This window comes from Ambystoma mexicanum, chromosome 11 (assembly GCF_040938575.1).
Source record: "Ambystoma mexicanum isolate Mex_15411 chromosome 11, UKY_AmexF1_1, whole genome shotgun sequence".
In the NCBI taxonomy this organism is placed as follows: Eukaryota; Metazoa; Chordata; class Amphibia; order Caudata; family Ambystomatidae; genus Ambystoma; species Ambystoma mexicanum.
Window position 1 is genome coordinate 192,190,669 of NC_090934.1, and position 14,770 is coordinate 192,205,438.

Consider the following 14,770-nt stretch of genomic DNA (forward strand, 5'->3'; position numbering starts at 1 on the left):
TTCGCCGCACTACGGGCATTGCGCACTTCATCTCCTCCTTACAACTAGAGGCCAAGCAGAAACAGGTACTGTCTCGGGCAGAGTCAACAGCCCAACAGCTCCTCACTTCCTCCTCACTTTGTGCGCTCACGCTGTGCGCAAGATCAGCTGTTATTAATAGGCTAAAAGCGGGAAGCGGGATGCAGGGGGCCTGGCCAAAGCGGGCACAGAATTGTTGTAAATGAAGTCCACAAGAGTCCAACGTTCGTTTAACCTCACTACGGGCAGTGCACACTTCCTCTCCTCCTTACAACTAGAAGCCAAGCAGAAACAGGTGGTGTCCTGGGCAGAGTCACCAGCCCAACAGCAACTCACTTACTCCTCACTTCGTGCACGAGATCAGCTGTTATTAATAGGCTGAAAGCGGGAAGCGGGATGCAGGGGGAGTGGCCAAAGCACACACAGAATTCTTGTTACTGAAGTCCACAAGAGTCCAACATTTGTTTTGTCGCACTATGGGCAGCTCGCACTTCCTCTCATCCTTACAACTAGAAGCCAAGCAGAAAAAGGTAGTGTCCCGGGCAGAGTCACCAGCCCAACCGCTCCTCACTTTCTCCTCACTTCGTGCGCTCCAATCCCCTCTCCCCGTTAAAACATACAGATATAGTACCTATGTTAAGTTACCTTCCTACAACCAATCAGGTTGCATGTTAGGTTTTTTAAGATTGCCTGTAGAATTATGTCAGTAATGATGAGTTTCTGCTATAAATACTATGTTTTTTTCTTAAAGTCAGAGAGAGCGAGAAGATCAAGAGATTGCTGATGTTCGTTGTACTCCCCGTTTTATGAACTTGTCATTAAGCGGACTCACTTTTCCAAACTATTGAGTTGTCTTATTTATTTAATGCATGAGTATGAATCTGCATCCCCATCTATCTCAAGGGTACTGCTACTCATCTTAAAGGGCTGTTTGGAGATCATCCAGTTCACTAGGCTCAGCCGTACCTGCTGCTCCGTTACGCTGCCCAGTCAGGCAACAGGCTCAGCCTTACCTGCTGCTCCGTTAACGTTGCCCAGTCAGAAAACAGGCTCAGCCTTACCTGCTGCTCCGTTACGCTGCCCAGTCAGCCAATAGGCTCAGCCTTACCTGCTGCTCCGTTACGCTGCCCAGTCAGCCAACAGACTCAGCCTTACCTGCTGTTCCGTTATGCTGCCCAGTCAGCCAACAGACTCAGCCTTACCTGCTGTTCCGTTATGCTGCCCAGTCAGCCAACAGACTCAGCCTTACCTGCTGCTCAGTCGGCAACTACCATTCTTGTTGCGGATATAAGTAAGGCTTGTGTATTGTGAACAAATAAGAGGAAGAGCCATGTAAATTACATACCCGTATGTTTTATTTGAACAATATACAGTACAACAGAAAGTCCTTGTGAAATCTATCCTAGTGGTACCCCGGGCCTCCCCCTTGTAAAATGGAGCATTACGGAGGCACCGAAGTGGGGTGTCCACCCCACAGCCTGTAAAAAAAACAACACCGGACCAGGGCTCCGAGGTCCAGCCATACACCCAGATCCCTTCACAAAGGTTGTGTCCTATTCAGCTATATACAGAGAGAGGACATAGAGAATGGAGGCCAAGGCCCCATAGAGAAACATACAAAAGTGTCCCTTGGCTTTGAGCACATTCCATTGGGCGTGTGATGGGTGGTGGCGCCCATTCCCCCCAGACTGGGAGATGCTCCTGTGCGTTCCAAGTAGGCTCTGCCCGCTCAGCTTTCCACAGCACGGGGGGCAAGGGTTCAGCACACTGGGGCGCGAGTCCAGGGCGCCCCCAATCCACGTCAGGCAGTTTGAACAGCGAGGGCTTTCCTCAGCTTCCGAGTTCAGTGGCTCAATCACTGCTGTCCTGGAGGAGAGAAAGCACCATATGAGTGATGAAGGTGATGGACAGCAATACATAACGGGGCTGGTGTGTGATTGGTGGACCTGTGGATGTGTAGGCTAGCCAAAGTGATAAGTGTGTAATGGGTGCGTGAGGGGTGGAGTTAGCGACAGAACTATTTGGCTGCTTGGCATGCTTGTACTGAGTGGACCAATAGTCCCATGGGAGTGGTTAAGCCTTTTATCGGTGCATAGAGCAGGGCTTGGAATAACCCAATGGGAGCAGCTCAGTGGAACAGAAACAATGCACCTCCCTGAATGACCCACAAACCCACTTCTCAATTATCCCAGAATTCTGCCTCCCATTTCACCCACTTGCTCCTTGGGGCATAGGCTCGCGGATTTGTTGGGGCAAAGTCTCACTGATTGGTACCAAGCTTCCAGCTTGGAGCACAGTCTCACTCACTGAGTGGGGGTCTTCCAGCTTGGAGCACAGTCTGACTCGCTTGGTGGGGGTCTTCCAGATTGGCGCGCAGTCTGACTCACTGAGTGGGGGTCTTCCAGCTTGGAGCACAGTCTGACTCACTGACTCACTGAGTGGGGGTCTTCCAGCTTGGAGCACAGTCTGACTCACTGAGTGGGGGGCTTCCAGCTTGGAACATAGTCTGACTCACTGAGTGGGGCCCTACCAGCTTGAAGCACAGTCTGACTCACTGAGTGGGGGGCTTCCAGGTTGGAGCACAGTTTGACTCACTGAGTGGGGGTGTTCCAGCTTGGAGCACAGTCTGACTCACTGAGTGGAGGTCTTCCAGCTATGAGCACAGTCTCACTCACTGGGTGGGGGTCTTATAGCTTGGAGCACAGTCTGACTCACTGAGTGGAGGTCTTCCAGCTATGAGCACAGTCTCACTCACTGGGTGGGGGTCTTCCAGCTTGGAGCACAGTCTGACTCGCTTGGTGTGTGTCTCATCCCTGGCAGCAGTTTTGTTAAATGGATCAGAGTCACAGTCTCACTCAATGAAACACAGTCTGGCTCTTCTCCAACCTCATTGGCCCTATTGACTTTAAAGGAGCCTGAAACCAAACGATCATACATTTTCCGTTAGAACATGACTGCCGGTCCTGCATCCTTGAATATTATTTTTTTTAATATAATATTGACTTTTGAGCTTTGGGATCAGCTGCACGAGGTAAATGGAGTGCATTGTGTATTCTATGGCCATCCCGAGAGCCTTGATCGTTGGCTAAACTATGGACAGCCATATTAGTTCTTGGACCAGTTCACAACTGGATGTTTTCCTGTCCCTCAAAATAAGGATCTCTTGAAAAGCTGCCACCCCTCTGATGTGAAGTCTGAGTAGAGAGACCATGCCCTTAAGGCCCACCGTATTCCCAGTGGCTGTCTCAAGGGGGATGCATAACTTCCACGCTTCTGTCTGTACCCAACGGGATGACCATGTCATCGCGTCTGGTGTCAGGCATCAGCTGTCCTCTTGGGAGGGCGCACAGGACGTTTATGATCAAGACTGCTGGCACCTCGGCCACCCTTGCACCCCTAGACTACTGCCCGTGCCATGGACCACTCCTCTTCTAGACGGCCAGGTATCGACAATCTAGACCCCATGGCAATATATCTGGCTTGTCCTGTCTCGGCATCTCTTCCCCAGTTCTTAGAGACTCGTCGCTTTACACGCGATCTAGTTCCTCGCTTGCTCTCCAGTGGAGTCTTTAGGTGGAGTCAAAGGAACTCCAGCAAAAGGCGGCGGGTGAATGCTTCACAACCCTAGCCTGCTCTGCTGTCTCTAGGAAGTGTTCTCTTACTAGAGCCAGCTTTCCGTCTCTCACTCCTTGCCCTCTCCCACCTCTTTATCACCCCCTGCCCTCTCCTCCCTTCCTACGATCTCCCGCTTAGAAGCCAGTCCCCGCTTTCTAGGGTCCCTAGTCATTCCATCGGCATCCATAGCATCGACAAACCAATCCATCTAAAAAAAATGCATCGAAAAAAAGTGCATCGAATGCATTTTTTATGTCCTTTTTTTTAAAAGGGGGGGGGCGGTCCCCCTAACCCCTCTTTGTTTACCCTTTAAAACCCATTAAAATTAAAATAAACCCTTTGCCTTCCAAAAACATGCATTCGATGCATTTTTCTTCGATGCTATTTTTAAGATTAATTGGTCTGTTGATGCTATGGATCCGATGCAATGACCAGATACACCTTCCTCTTCTTTCTCCAGTCAGTCCCTTCTCGTTGTTCTCTCGCCCTCTACGCTCTCCCTCCCCTCTCCTCCGCCAGCGTCTAGCCCCTGGGCTGCGGTCACCCCCTCTCGCTCACATGCCGCTGTAGATGCCCTGAGCAGTAGGGCTTGCCTTGTGACTCCTCCGGTCAGCTGAAGGGTTCCTTTGTGGCTTTGAGCCTGGGCAGTGATGGATGGCAGGCAGGCCCCTGTGCTCCCCACACAGCTGAGCCCGCAACACCCTCATTCTTGGGTCCCTCTGCACCCTCCCCCACCCAGCACCTTTCTCCACTCTCCACCCCCACGGGAGCGTTCCCCTCCAGCCTAATCCCCCAGGACCACCCGCACAAGGCGAGTACACAAAGCGTCTCCCCTTACCTTCCACTGCCCCCTCCGGAATATCTTCAAACTCTTCGTTATCGCTGTCCTCGCTTCCTTCATCCTCGCCCTCCTCCTCTTCCTCGCCTTCGACACCACAAAGAGAGAGAAAGCCATTTAGAGCAAGATTTCCAAACTAGTCGCAGCTGCTTCGCCGGGGTCACAAGACACGCCTTCAGATCGCCCCTGTAAACGTGCACCTATTGCATAGAGAGTGTGTATGATGGCACCCCAGAATATTATTATGGATTAAGACGCCTCTACGTTAGGGCTCTGCATTCTTTGGCACGCCTGATGTTTTGGACTACAACCCCCATTGCCCCTCATCATAGACTATGCTGGCAACGGCTGCTGGGAATTGTAGTCCAGAACATCTGGCTAGCCAAAAGAGCTGCAGACCCCCGTACGTGTATACCCTCCCTGTTTACCCCATGCATCCCCACGTAGTTCCTGGGCAGGCACGAAACTATACTGGCGATGCCTCTCCGCCCCCTTCCCCTAAAGAACTCTGGGCATCCCAGAGTGCCTTGCCTGGCTGCCAGGTGTTTGCTCGACGACCTGGGGTCCTTCCACAAATTCATCGGGGTGAGGGTTGTTAGCTGATCACAGATTGCATGGAATGCGTTCTAAATACATCAGGAAATCTGGATTGGTATGTAGCAGGGCTGCTGTGTGGAGTCCACTTTGTTGGACTTAGATGTCTGAGTGTAGAGGGGGGGGGCGTATATGCCTAAGGGGGAAGTGCGGATGGTAGGACTAGTCAGTGTAGGTGGTGCGGCTGCGTGGGTGGGTGGGTGGTAGCGTGGAGAGGGACGCAACATGGGTTGGAAGGGTTCGGGGTGAGGGAGTCATGCCAGTGAAAGAGGTTTAGTTGGTGAGACATGGTAGCATGAGAGTGAAGGGGTAAAGCAGCTGTAGGGGTAACTGGGGGTGGCAGACATGGGCGTAATTTTAGGGGGGGGCAGGGGTGTTTGTCCCCCCCAACTTTCATGGCACACCATTTTGTCCCCATTCATTTGGCTGGGGCACCTTTTCTTCAGATGGTATGTCCCCCCCAACATTTTCAGAAAAGTTACTCAACTGGTGGCACACGCTAGTGTAATGCATGGGGGAATGTTGGCATCCTAGGAGGGTTGACTCAACCCTTCATCCTCCACGGGCTAATGAACTGTGTTCCACTTAACTGGAACATAGTGCGACCATTTGCTTCAGTGCTGAATTCTGGAGACATCTGCCATGAAGCACTATATAACACATGATGCTATTGCTGAGAGGTCCTCTCCTCTTACCTGTCCCAAAGTCCAGGCCTCTGAGTGCAGTCGTCACGTGCTCCAGGTCTAGAGTGAAGTGCTCCATGTTCTCAAAGCCCGGCTCCAGTTTCTCCATCCGGCACCTTACAGATGCGTCTGTGATCCTGGGGGTAGGAGGTCAAAATGTATTAGCGCCTTCCCCAGGGAGGGGCAGAAGAATCAAGTCCTTCGGTGTCAGATAGAGACAGGGAAGTGGGAAAAGAAAGGGAGAGAGGGAGATGGGGGTTCTGAGGCAAGAATGGGAAAAGTAGAGCCGTAGGCGGAGAACGACACAGAGAGAGACAAAAGGAACCCATCTCTCATTTAAAAAAGGACAGAGAAATGGGACATGCTTGAGTGGTCCTGTGTAACTGAGAAGCAGCAGGGAATACAATAAAAGCCCAGTCAGCAACAACAGATATGCACGCCATAACCAACCCATCCCCCATGATCAACAACAGCAGACTTTACGTGCTACAACACATCTCCTACAATTCGCAGCAGCAGGTTCTAGGTGTTCCACTCATCACTCATGATCACCAAAGTGACGCACTGCATCAACTATGATTAGCAGCAGCAGATTCTAAGTGTTCGAATTTATCACTCATGATCAGCAAAGTGACACATGCATCAACTATGATTAGCAGTAGCAGGTTCTAGGTGTTCGAACGTATTACTCATGATCAGCAAAGTGACACACTGCATCAACTATGACTAGCAGCAGCATGTTCTAGGTGTTCCAACTCATCACTCATGATCCACAAAGTGACATACTGCATCACCTATGATTAGCAGCAGCAGGTTCTAGGTGTTGCAACTCCTCACTCATGATCAGCAAAGTGACTTATCGCATCAAACTATGATTGGCAGTAGCAGGATCTAAGTGTCCCAATGCATCACTCATGATTAGCAGCAGCAGCTATGTGTCACACTGCAACCCACATGATTAGCAGCAGCAGGTTCTAGGTTGCCCAATGCATCACCCATGATCAGCAACAGCTTAGTGCTGCACTGCTTCACCTACGATTAGCAGACGGTTTTAGGTGGTCAGCAAAGTCAGCAGAGTGCTGCACTGCATCACCTATGATTAGCAGCAGCAGGTTCTAAGTGTCCCAACACATCACCCATGATCAGCAACTGATAAGTGCCGCACTGCATCACCCATGATAAGCAGCAGCAGATAATTGGTGTCCCATAACATCACTCATTGCTTAGTACCATTCCACTCCATCACCCACGATAAGCAGCATCGGGGTCTAGGTGTCTCAATACATCACCCATGATCAGCAACAGCCAGCTATAGGCACCCATTCATCCATGATTAGCACCAGCATGTTCTAGGTATTTCAACATATCAACTGCAGGTAGCAATAACAGGATCTAGGTGCTTCAACCCATCCAAGATCCTAGAGGCTCAAATCTGGAAACCACATCACGACCAACTATCATCCGATGTAGGGTCTAGGTGCCACAGCGACCAACTATCATCAGATGTAGGGTCTAGGTGCCACAGCGACCAACTATCATCAGATGTAGGTTATAGGTGCCACAGCGACCAACTATCATCAGATGTAGGGTCTAGGTGCCCAAGCGACCAACTATCATCAGATGTACGTTATAGGTGCCCAAGCGACCAACTATCATCAGATGTAGGGTCTAGGTGCCACAGCGACCAACTATCATCAGATGTAGGGTCTAGGTGCCCAAGCGACCAACTATCATCAGATGTAGGGTCTAGGTGCCACAGCGACCAACTATCATCAGATGTAGGGTCTAGGTGCCCAAGCGACCAACTATCATCAGATGTAGGGTCTAGGTGCCACAGCGACCAACTATCATCAGATGTAGGGTCTAGGTGCCCAAGCGACCAACTATCATCAGATGTAGAGTCTAGGTGCCACAACCCGTCTCTCACGATGGGAAACCGGGACTGGCTAACACCCAGGGGAACCAGTGCTTCTAAGCTGTGCTCACTCCATGTCCATTTGGGCAGGGATGGGTTGCATCCTGTTGGGACAGCTGCGACCTAAATGTCCCTGCTCTACGGTTCCCTTTCACCCTCTTTAATCTCCATTAGCAGGAGAAATTCCTTCCATGCTGGGCAGCTGAGGCCACGGGCGGGAAAGGGATGCGTCTGATGGCTGAAGGAGGGATGGAACTGCAAGGCCCTTTGGAGCTCGCGCAGCAAACGCTGGGCTGCGCTGCAATCACCCTCGTTTCCCATAGAGACGGTAGAAAAGGAGTAAGAGCGCGAGTAACGGGGGAGAGGGCGCGAACCAGTGCGCGCGAGGAGGTATGCAGTCAGATTAGACGGGCCCCACTCCCTGCCCAGGAATTCCTTGCCGAAATAGCCCGGGCCCGGGCCTTCAAAGAAGCGTATTTATAAAGCAGGAGCCTCGGGAGATGCTCTTCAACGTCGCCTCCTCGCGCCCTCTTCCCTGCCCCCACCCGCCCACCGCCACCTTCACTCCCAGCACTCTCCTAGTTGCTGGTGATTGCTTGGCACCACTGTCAGAATTAGACCGCCGTTCTACACTAATGCCGCCTTGGCATGCCCCGTGGGTGTGCACGTGTCTCCCCAGCTTTGCTCGTTCCTAGCGTCGCACAATACCACTCTGTATGGGGGGGGGGGGGGTACTGTAATCTCACTGAGGAATGACAGGATGGGCAAGGGCTGCGCGGCCCTCCAGAGGGTTGCCTGATTGCAAGGCCCCTCCGTTGCCTCTCACGCAGGGACCCCCTGCAAGCTCACATGCAAAGCCGCTTTCCTCCCCACCGACAGAGCACCTCTGCTGATTGGCTCGGGTACAGGGGGCCCTCCCTGTCCCACCCGTCAACAAGACCCCTCTGTTGCCCCTACTTCAGAAACAGGGCCCCTCTCTCCCGTCTCACGTGCAGGGCCCGCCAGTGCCTCACACAGGATGCGACAGGGACCCACCTGCTCAAACTGCAGAGTACCTCTGTGCCCACACAGGCATGGGGTCCACTGAGGAAGGGGCCCTCCTGCTTCACCTGAAGGGCCTCCCTGTGCCGCACATATGTCCTGCTTCGAGAGAGACCCCTCCCCTGCACCTGCAGGGCCCTGTGTGCCTCATAGAAATAATGCCTCAGAGAGCGCCCCTTTTCCGCCCCACTTGTAGGCCCCTCTGTTGAACTCACTTGTAGCGCCCCTCTCCAGCCCGAAGACCTACGTTGTGCCCCCTCACCCACAGAAGACCTCAGCTGCCTGCCACGCAGGGCACCTTGAGGACTCTCGCACACGTGGCTCGTCATACACCACGTGCAAGGTCACTTTGTGTATGACCTCGAGCTGAGTTCCTTGTCGCCACCGCCTCCCTATTAGTCCCTCCCCAAGGCCTTCCCTGTGATCTCCCATGCACGACAGCAGCAAGACTGGCCCCCAGACGCGTGCCTCAATCCGGGAGGGATTTCCGCAGGAGCACCACAGGGCCTGGCACCACCAGAGCCAACTCATGAGGTGGGGACCAGCGCAATGGCGGCTTCACCTCGAACCGGGCCCGAATATTACAAAGAGCTGCGCACCAACAAGTTCTGTTTGGTGGTGAGCATGACGAGGATGGTTCTCTTTTGTTTCCTATCGACCTCGCTTGGATGGAGTTATTGCTTAGCGGTGTGCTAAATTACCGTACTCGAAACCAGAGAGCTTGGCCAGTTGGTGCGCCTGGTGACACCACTTTCCCTGGTGTCTGTCTGTAGGCTCGTACTTGTCTTCAAGTCCTACTGTGCCACCTACCTTGGTGGTAACAGTGAGCCATACACAGGGAGTGTGCCAGGGCCTTTCAATCTTTTCAGTTGAAGGGGGCCCTGGCAACTGCCTCAATGTTGCCAGTCAGCAGTCTTCTATTCCTTTCTATGTTACTTTCGTGCTGTTTTAAATGTGCGCTTTACAACACTCACATTACAAGCTGGGTTTAATCAAGCACTTCTGCCATTACTTCCCTTGGGGATACAGAAGGGTTATCACCTCATTGTCTTTTAACGCTGACTCCTCCACAGCAGCAATGTGCTGACAAAGAAGGATGTGTAGCATTTCAGTGGCCATTTTAAGTTTCAGCTCCCAGGTAGCTAGCAGTCTCTTGATAAGACATATATTAACCCTAGGCTGTACTTCTTTGTCTCAGTTATGATGTTTGCACCCACACGCTGCCTCGGACTGATTTTTCGCTCTAAGCAAGGGGTGTGGAGGTTGGAACCATAAGGTCAAAATGGTCCCCCACGCATCTTCAGCCGGGCATGATACAACAGAACTGAGAAATGTTGGTAACCGCTTATTGTGTCACATTGTGGGTCCGTTGAGCGATCCAAACCAAATGATAAGGAGCAAAGTGAGCCCAAGGTAGGGCCTGAGGTAGGGCCTGAGGTAGGGCCGGGGGAAGAACGCCGACCCAGTGGAGTAACTTTGCTGAAAATGATGGGGAGCTGGGGGAACAAGCCATCTGAATGAAAGGGGCCTCTGCCAAATGAGTGGGACAAAATGGTGTGCCATAAACGTTTGGGGTGGAAGGGGGGGCACACACCCTCTTTTTCCCCCTAAACCCTAATATTTAATAACAGGTTTGGATGTCTCCGGTTTTAAACCAAAGTGAAATTGTAGTGTCTTTTTTACCCATGAGTTAAATCACTTCTATGTCCACATTGCTGTGTGCATATGCTATTGGTCCACTTTGCTGTGTGCATATGCTATTGGTCCACATTTCTGTGTGCATATGCTATTGGTCCACTTTGCTGTGTGCATATGCTATTGGTCCACATTGCTGTGTGAATATGCTATTGGTCCACATTTCTGTGTGCATATGCTATTGGTCCACATTGCTGTGTGAATATGCTATTGGTCCACATTGCTGTGTGCATATGCTATTGTTCCACATTGCTGAGTGCATATGCTATTGGTACACATTGCTGTGTGCATATGCTATTGGTCCACATTTCTGTGTGCATATGCTATTGGTCCACATTGCTGTGTGAATATGCTATTGGTCCACATTGCTGTGTGCATATGCTATTGTTCCACATTGCTGAGTGCATATGCTATTGGTACACATTGCTGTGTGCATATGCTATTGGTCCACATTTCTGTGTGCATATGCTATTGGTCCACATTTCTGTGTGCATATGCTATTGGTCCACATTGCTGTGTGCATATGCTATTGGTCCACATTGCTGTGTGCATATGCTATTGGTCCACATTGCTGTGTGCATATGCTATTGTTCCACATTGCTGTGTGCATATGCTATTGGTCCACTTTGCTGTGTGCATATGCTATTGGTCCACTTTGCTGTGTGCATATGCTATTGGTCCACATTTCTGTGTGCATATGCTATTGGTACACATTTCTGTGTGCATATGCTATTGGTCCACATTTCTGTGTGCATATGCTATTGGTCCACATTTCTGTGTGCATATGCTATTGGTCCACATTGCTGTGTGCATATGCTATTGGTACACATTTCTGTGTGCATATGCTATTGGTCGACATTGCTGTGTGCATATGCTATTCGTCCACATTGCTGTGTGATTTGGCACACATTGGTTGTAGTTGGGTACTGCTGGTCGAGGGACAAGCCTGGCTGTGGGTCCTCTCAAACTCACCCACAATCCTCTTCTGCCGTCTTTGCAAGAGTCCTCTCCTCTGCTGCTGCTTCCACCGCCAGACCCTTGATCCCAGGGTCGCCCTTGGTGGGACCATCACCCTGTGGAGGGCCCGCGGGCAGGGCCTCTAGCACCTAAACTACAGCTTTGCCCTGTCTCTTACCATCTGCTGCTCTCCCTACAGATTCCAACCATCGAGACCCCCAGCTGCCAGTATCTTCCCAGCAGTGCCCCCCCATGCTGCCCCCCAGTGACCCCTGTAGGGCCCTTCTGCTCCAGACAGGGCACCTCTGCTGCCAAACACTGGTCTAGTCTGCTGCCTCATATGCAGGACGCCTCTCCTCCAAGGCTCTACCCGTGGTCTGGTCTTCTGCCCCACATGCAGGGCCCCTACTGCCCACCCCAAAACACTCTTCCTTCTGTTCTGCTTCTGCTACCCCGTAGCCAGGCCTGCTGCCGCGCCCGCTCATGGCCATGGCCCCTCTTTGCTGCTTCCCTCCCAAACTCCCTTGTTTCTGCTAATGGCTTTCCTCTGCTGCCGCTCATGCAGGCCTACCCTCCATAAGTCTTGGTTTCTGCTCAGCCGCATCTCTGACACGCACGCACGCACACACACACTCTATCTCTCTCTCTCTCTCTGGTCTGTGGTCTCCTCTGCTTCCCCCCTCTGTCGCGTGCCCTCTTCCTCGTCACATGAACATGCATTCATCGCCTTATCACACGCTCTACGGTGCCAAGCATGCCTTTGGGCTACTTACGTTTTAATGAGCTGTTTGGCGTTCTGTAATTGGAGACAGTCCAAGAAGGAGGGATGGGGTGCGGGTGGGAGAGAGAGGGAGCTTTTTAGTACAGCAGTCAAATACATATGATCACACTGGGAAACTGTCACAAAAAAGCTCAGTTGTACTAATAACACACCCAGGCCAGATATCTGAAACATTTGTGCCATTGTGGTTGCGGGCATTGGTTCTTGAGATTAAGGTCCGTACACGAGCCCAAAGTCCGCGCTTTTGCCCGTAACAATGCGAATGTGGTCGTGGTTTGTGCTAATGAACGCGCGTAACATACCCAGGCCACTACGAAATGCACATTTGCGCGCCTCACTGCTGCAAATCACCGTCACCAACTTCTGGGTTGGGTACGTGGTTATGCGCAATGCACATGGACCAATCAGGGCCCATGTCTGACACGCGGCCCTGCTGCGAGCAGCGTTCATGCGCGCACACACGGGCTAAATCACTTACTGAACAAGGGTGGAATCAATATTTCTGCAATTAGGGAACTCGTCAAGGTCCGTTCCAAGCATTTAGATCAGGCTGCAGAGGCAGTGCACCAACCAACCCACCCCAGCGCAGCCCTCTGCAGCAGCAGATTGCGGGGTTCCCAATGTAGGAATTTCAGGGAGCCTAGAGGGCTCCAGGAAAGGGACCCTGAATCATGGCCAGCAACCAGTGCCGAGGAATCCCAAGTGACTGGGCTGTGATCACCCAGACACACCGAGGCTCACCCGCCTCCCAAGCCGCCAAAGTGACAACCTTCTGACCTCGCCTGGTGTGGACAGTGAAGCATCTTTTAGCTATTGGTCAAACCACAACTCTTGCATCCCACCCTCCCTGTGCACGTTTACATTCAAATAAACCAGCCCCCTGTGTCTTCATCCTGAAGCTGAAGCGCTCTGAATCTCCTTTAGCTGACCTCTCGGGCCACGTCCCTCACCTTTTCCCCAAGCGTGGAGAGGGGTCAAGGATCTCTACTTTTAGATGAGGATGGTCTTGGGCCAAGGTACTCATCTTTTAGCAAAGGATGGTCTAGGGCCAACGCTCAACTCTTGTAGCTGAGGAGTGTTTGGCCAAGGTACTCCTCTTCAAGCAATGAATGTTTGGTCAGGGCTCATCTTTTGTAGGTAAGGGTGGTTTGGGCGTGGCCGATTCTCTTTTAACCGAGATAGGTCCGTGGCCCAGATGTACTTTAGGGTGGTCTTCTGTCAAGACTCCCCTCTTGTGGCTAAGGATGGTTCAGGACCAAAGCACTCCTCTATTAACTAAGCAGGATCTACGACCATGCCACTACTCTTTTATAAAGGGATGGTCTGGGCCAAGGCGCTCCTCTTCTAGCAAAAGAAGGTTTTCAGTCAAAGCTCGCCTCTTGTAGGTATGGTTAGTCTAGGCTCGGGCCATCCATCTTTAGTCAAGGTGCTTCTCTTTTAGCCGAGAATGATCTCGGGTCAAGGCCCTCCTCATCTTAGCTGTGGGTTGTAATGGGTCAATGCCCTTCTCTTTTGAGGCATGGGCGACAATATACGTACGGGCCCATTGCTCCGATTATATAGGATTGTCCAAGAGAACGTGGAAGACCCCCACCCACATACTCTACTGCTCTCTGCGGCATCTGTCTACAGTACTTCCGGCACAGCAGTGCCATACTATAGCCCCCACCCTCCATCCTGGACTGTGGCAGGCTGCTTCCACAACACACTAAACATGATCCCCTGTGTAGAATTGCTCTTCCCCAGCTAGTGCTTACTGTCCCAAAGGCCTCTCTCCCCTCTGTGGGCGCACATTCCTGACCCAGTTCCCTTCAGAAAAACCAATATACCCGTGCCAAAGAACAATCTATGAAACCTAGGACGTGCAAAGGTTCTGACACTCCAGTGAGTCGCCTGCACGAGCACTCACATCACAGAAGTGTGCCTGCACTCTTAACTCTACAGACTGCCCTATCTATTCCTGGGGCACAACCTTATCTCGGGCGTTGCCTAGACCTTTTTCACTTCTTACTGCCTTGTGCATATATACCAAATGCTTTAGGTGCCGTCCTTTCTTAACCAACCCCCTAAAGCTGATCTAGGCATTTACTAGTGGTTGGAGCTTATATACCATATGCTTTAGGTGCCCTAATTTGTTAACCAACCCCCTAAAGCTGATCTAGGCATTTACTAGTGGGAGGAGCATATATACCATATGCTTTAGGTGCCCTAATTTGTTAACCAACCCCCTAAAGCTGATCTAGGCATTTACTAGTGGGAGGAGCCTATATACCATATGCTTTAGGTGCCCTCCTTTGTTAACCAACCCCCTAAAGCTGATCTAGGAATTTACTAGTGGGAGGAGCTTATATACCATATGCTTTAGGTGCCCCCCTTTGTTACCCAACCCCCTAAAGCTGATCTAGGCATTTACTAGTGGGAAGAGCTTATATACCATATGCTTTAGGTGCCCTCCTTTGTTAACCAACCCCCTAAAGCTGATCTAGGCATTTACTAGTGGGAGGAGCATATATACCATATGCTTTAGGTGCCCTAATTTGTTAACCAACCCCCTAAAGCTGATCTAGGCATTTACTAGTGGGAGGAGCCTATATACCATATGCTTTAGGTGCCCTCCTTTGTTAACCAACCCC

At 51.4% G+C, this 14,770-nt stretch overlaps 1 protein-coding gene across 1 annotated transcript in view; it reads right to left on the minus strand.

Moving 5' to 3' along the window:
- Positions 1–1,351: 1,351 nt before the first annotated feature.
- Positions 1,352–14,770, minus strand: part of TRIM63 (tripartite motif containing 63) — a 37,266-nt gene continuing 23,847 nt past the window's right edge. The window contains exons 6-9 of the mRNA XM_069622804.1: positions 12,130–12,152; positions 5,761–5,885; positions 4,472–4,558; positions 1,352–1,884 (exon numbers count right to left, since the gene is read on the minus strand). Coding sequence (XP_069478905.1) covers positions 1,874–1,884; positions 4,472–4,558; positions 5,761–5,885; positions 12,130–12,152 — 246 coding nt within the window. The 3' untranslated portion in view covers positions 1,352–1,873. The remainder of the gene's footprint in view (positions 1,885–4,471; positions 4,559–5,760; positions 5,886–12,129; positions 12,153–14,770) is intronic.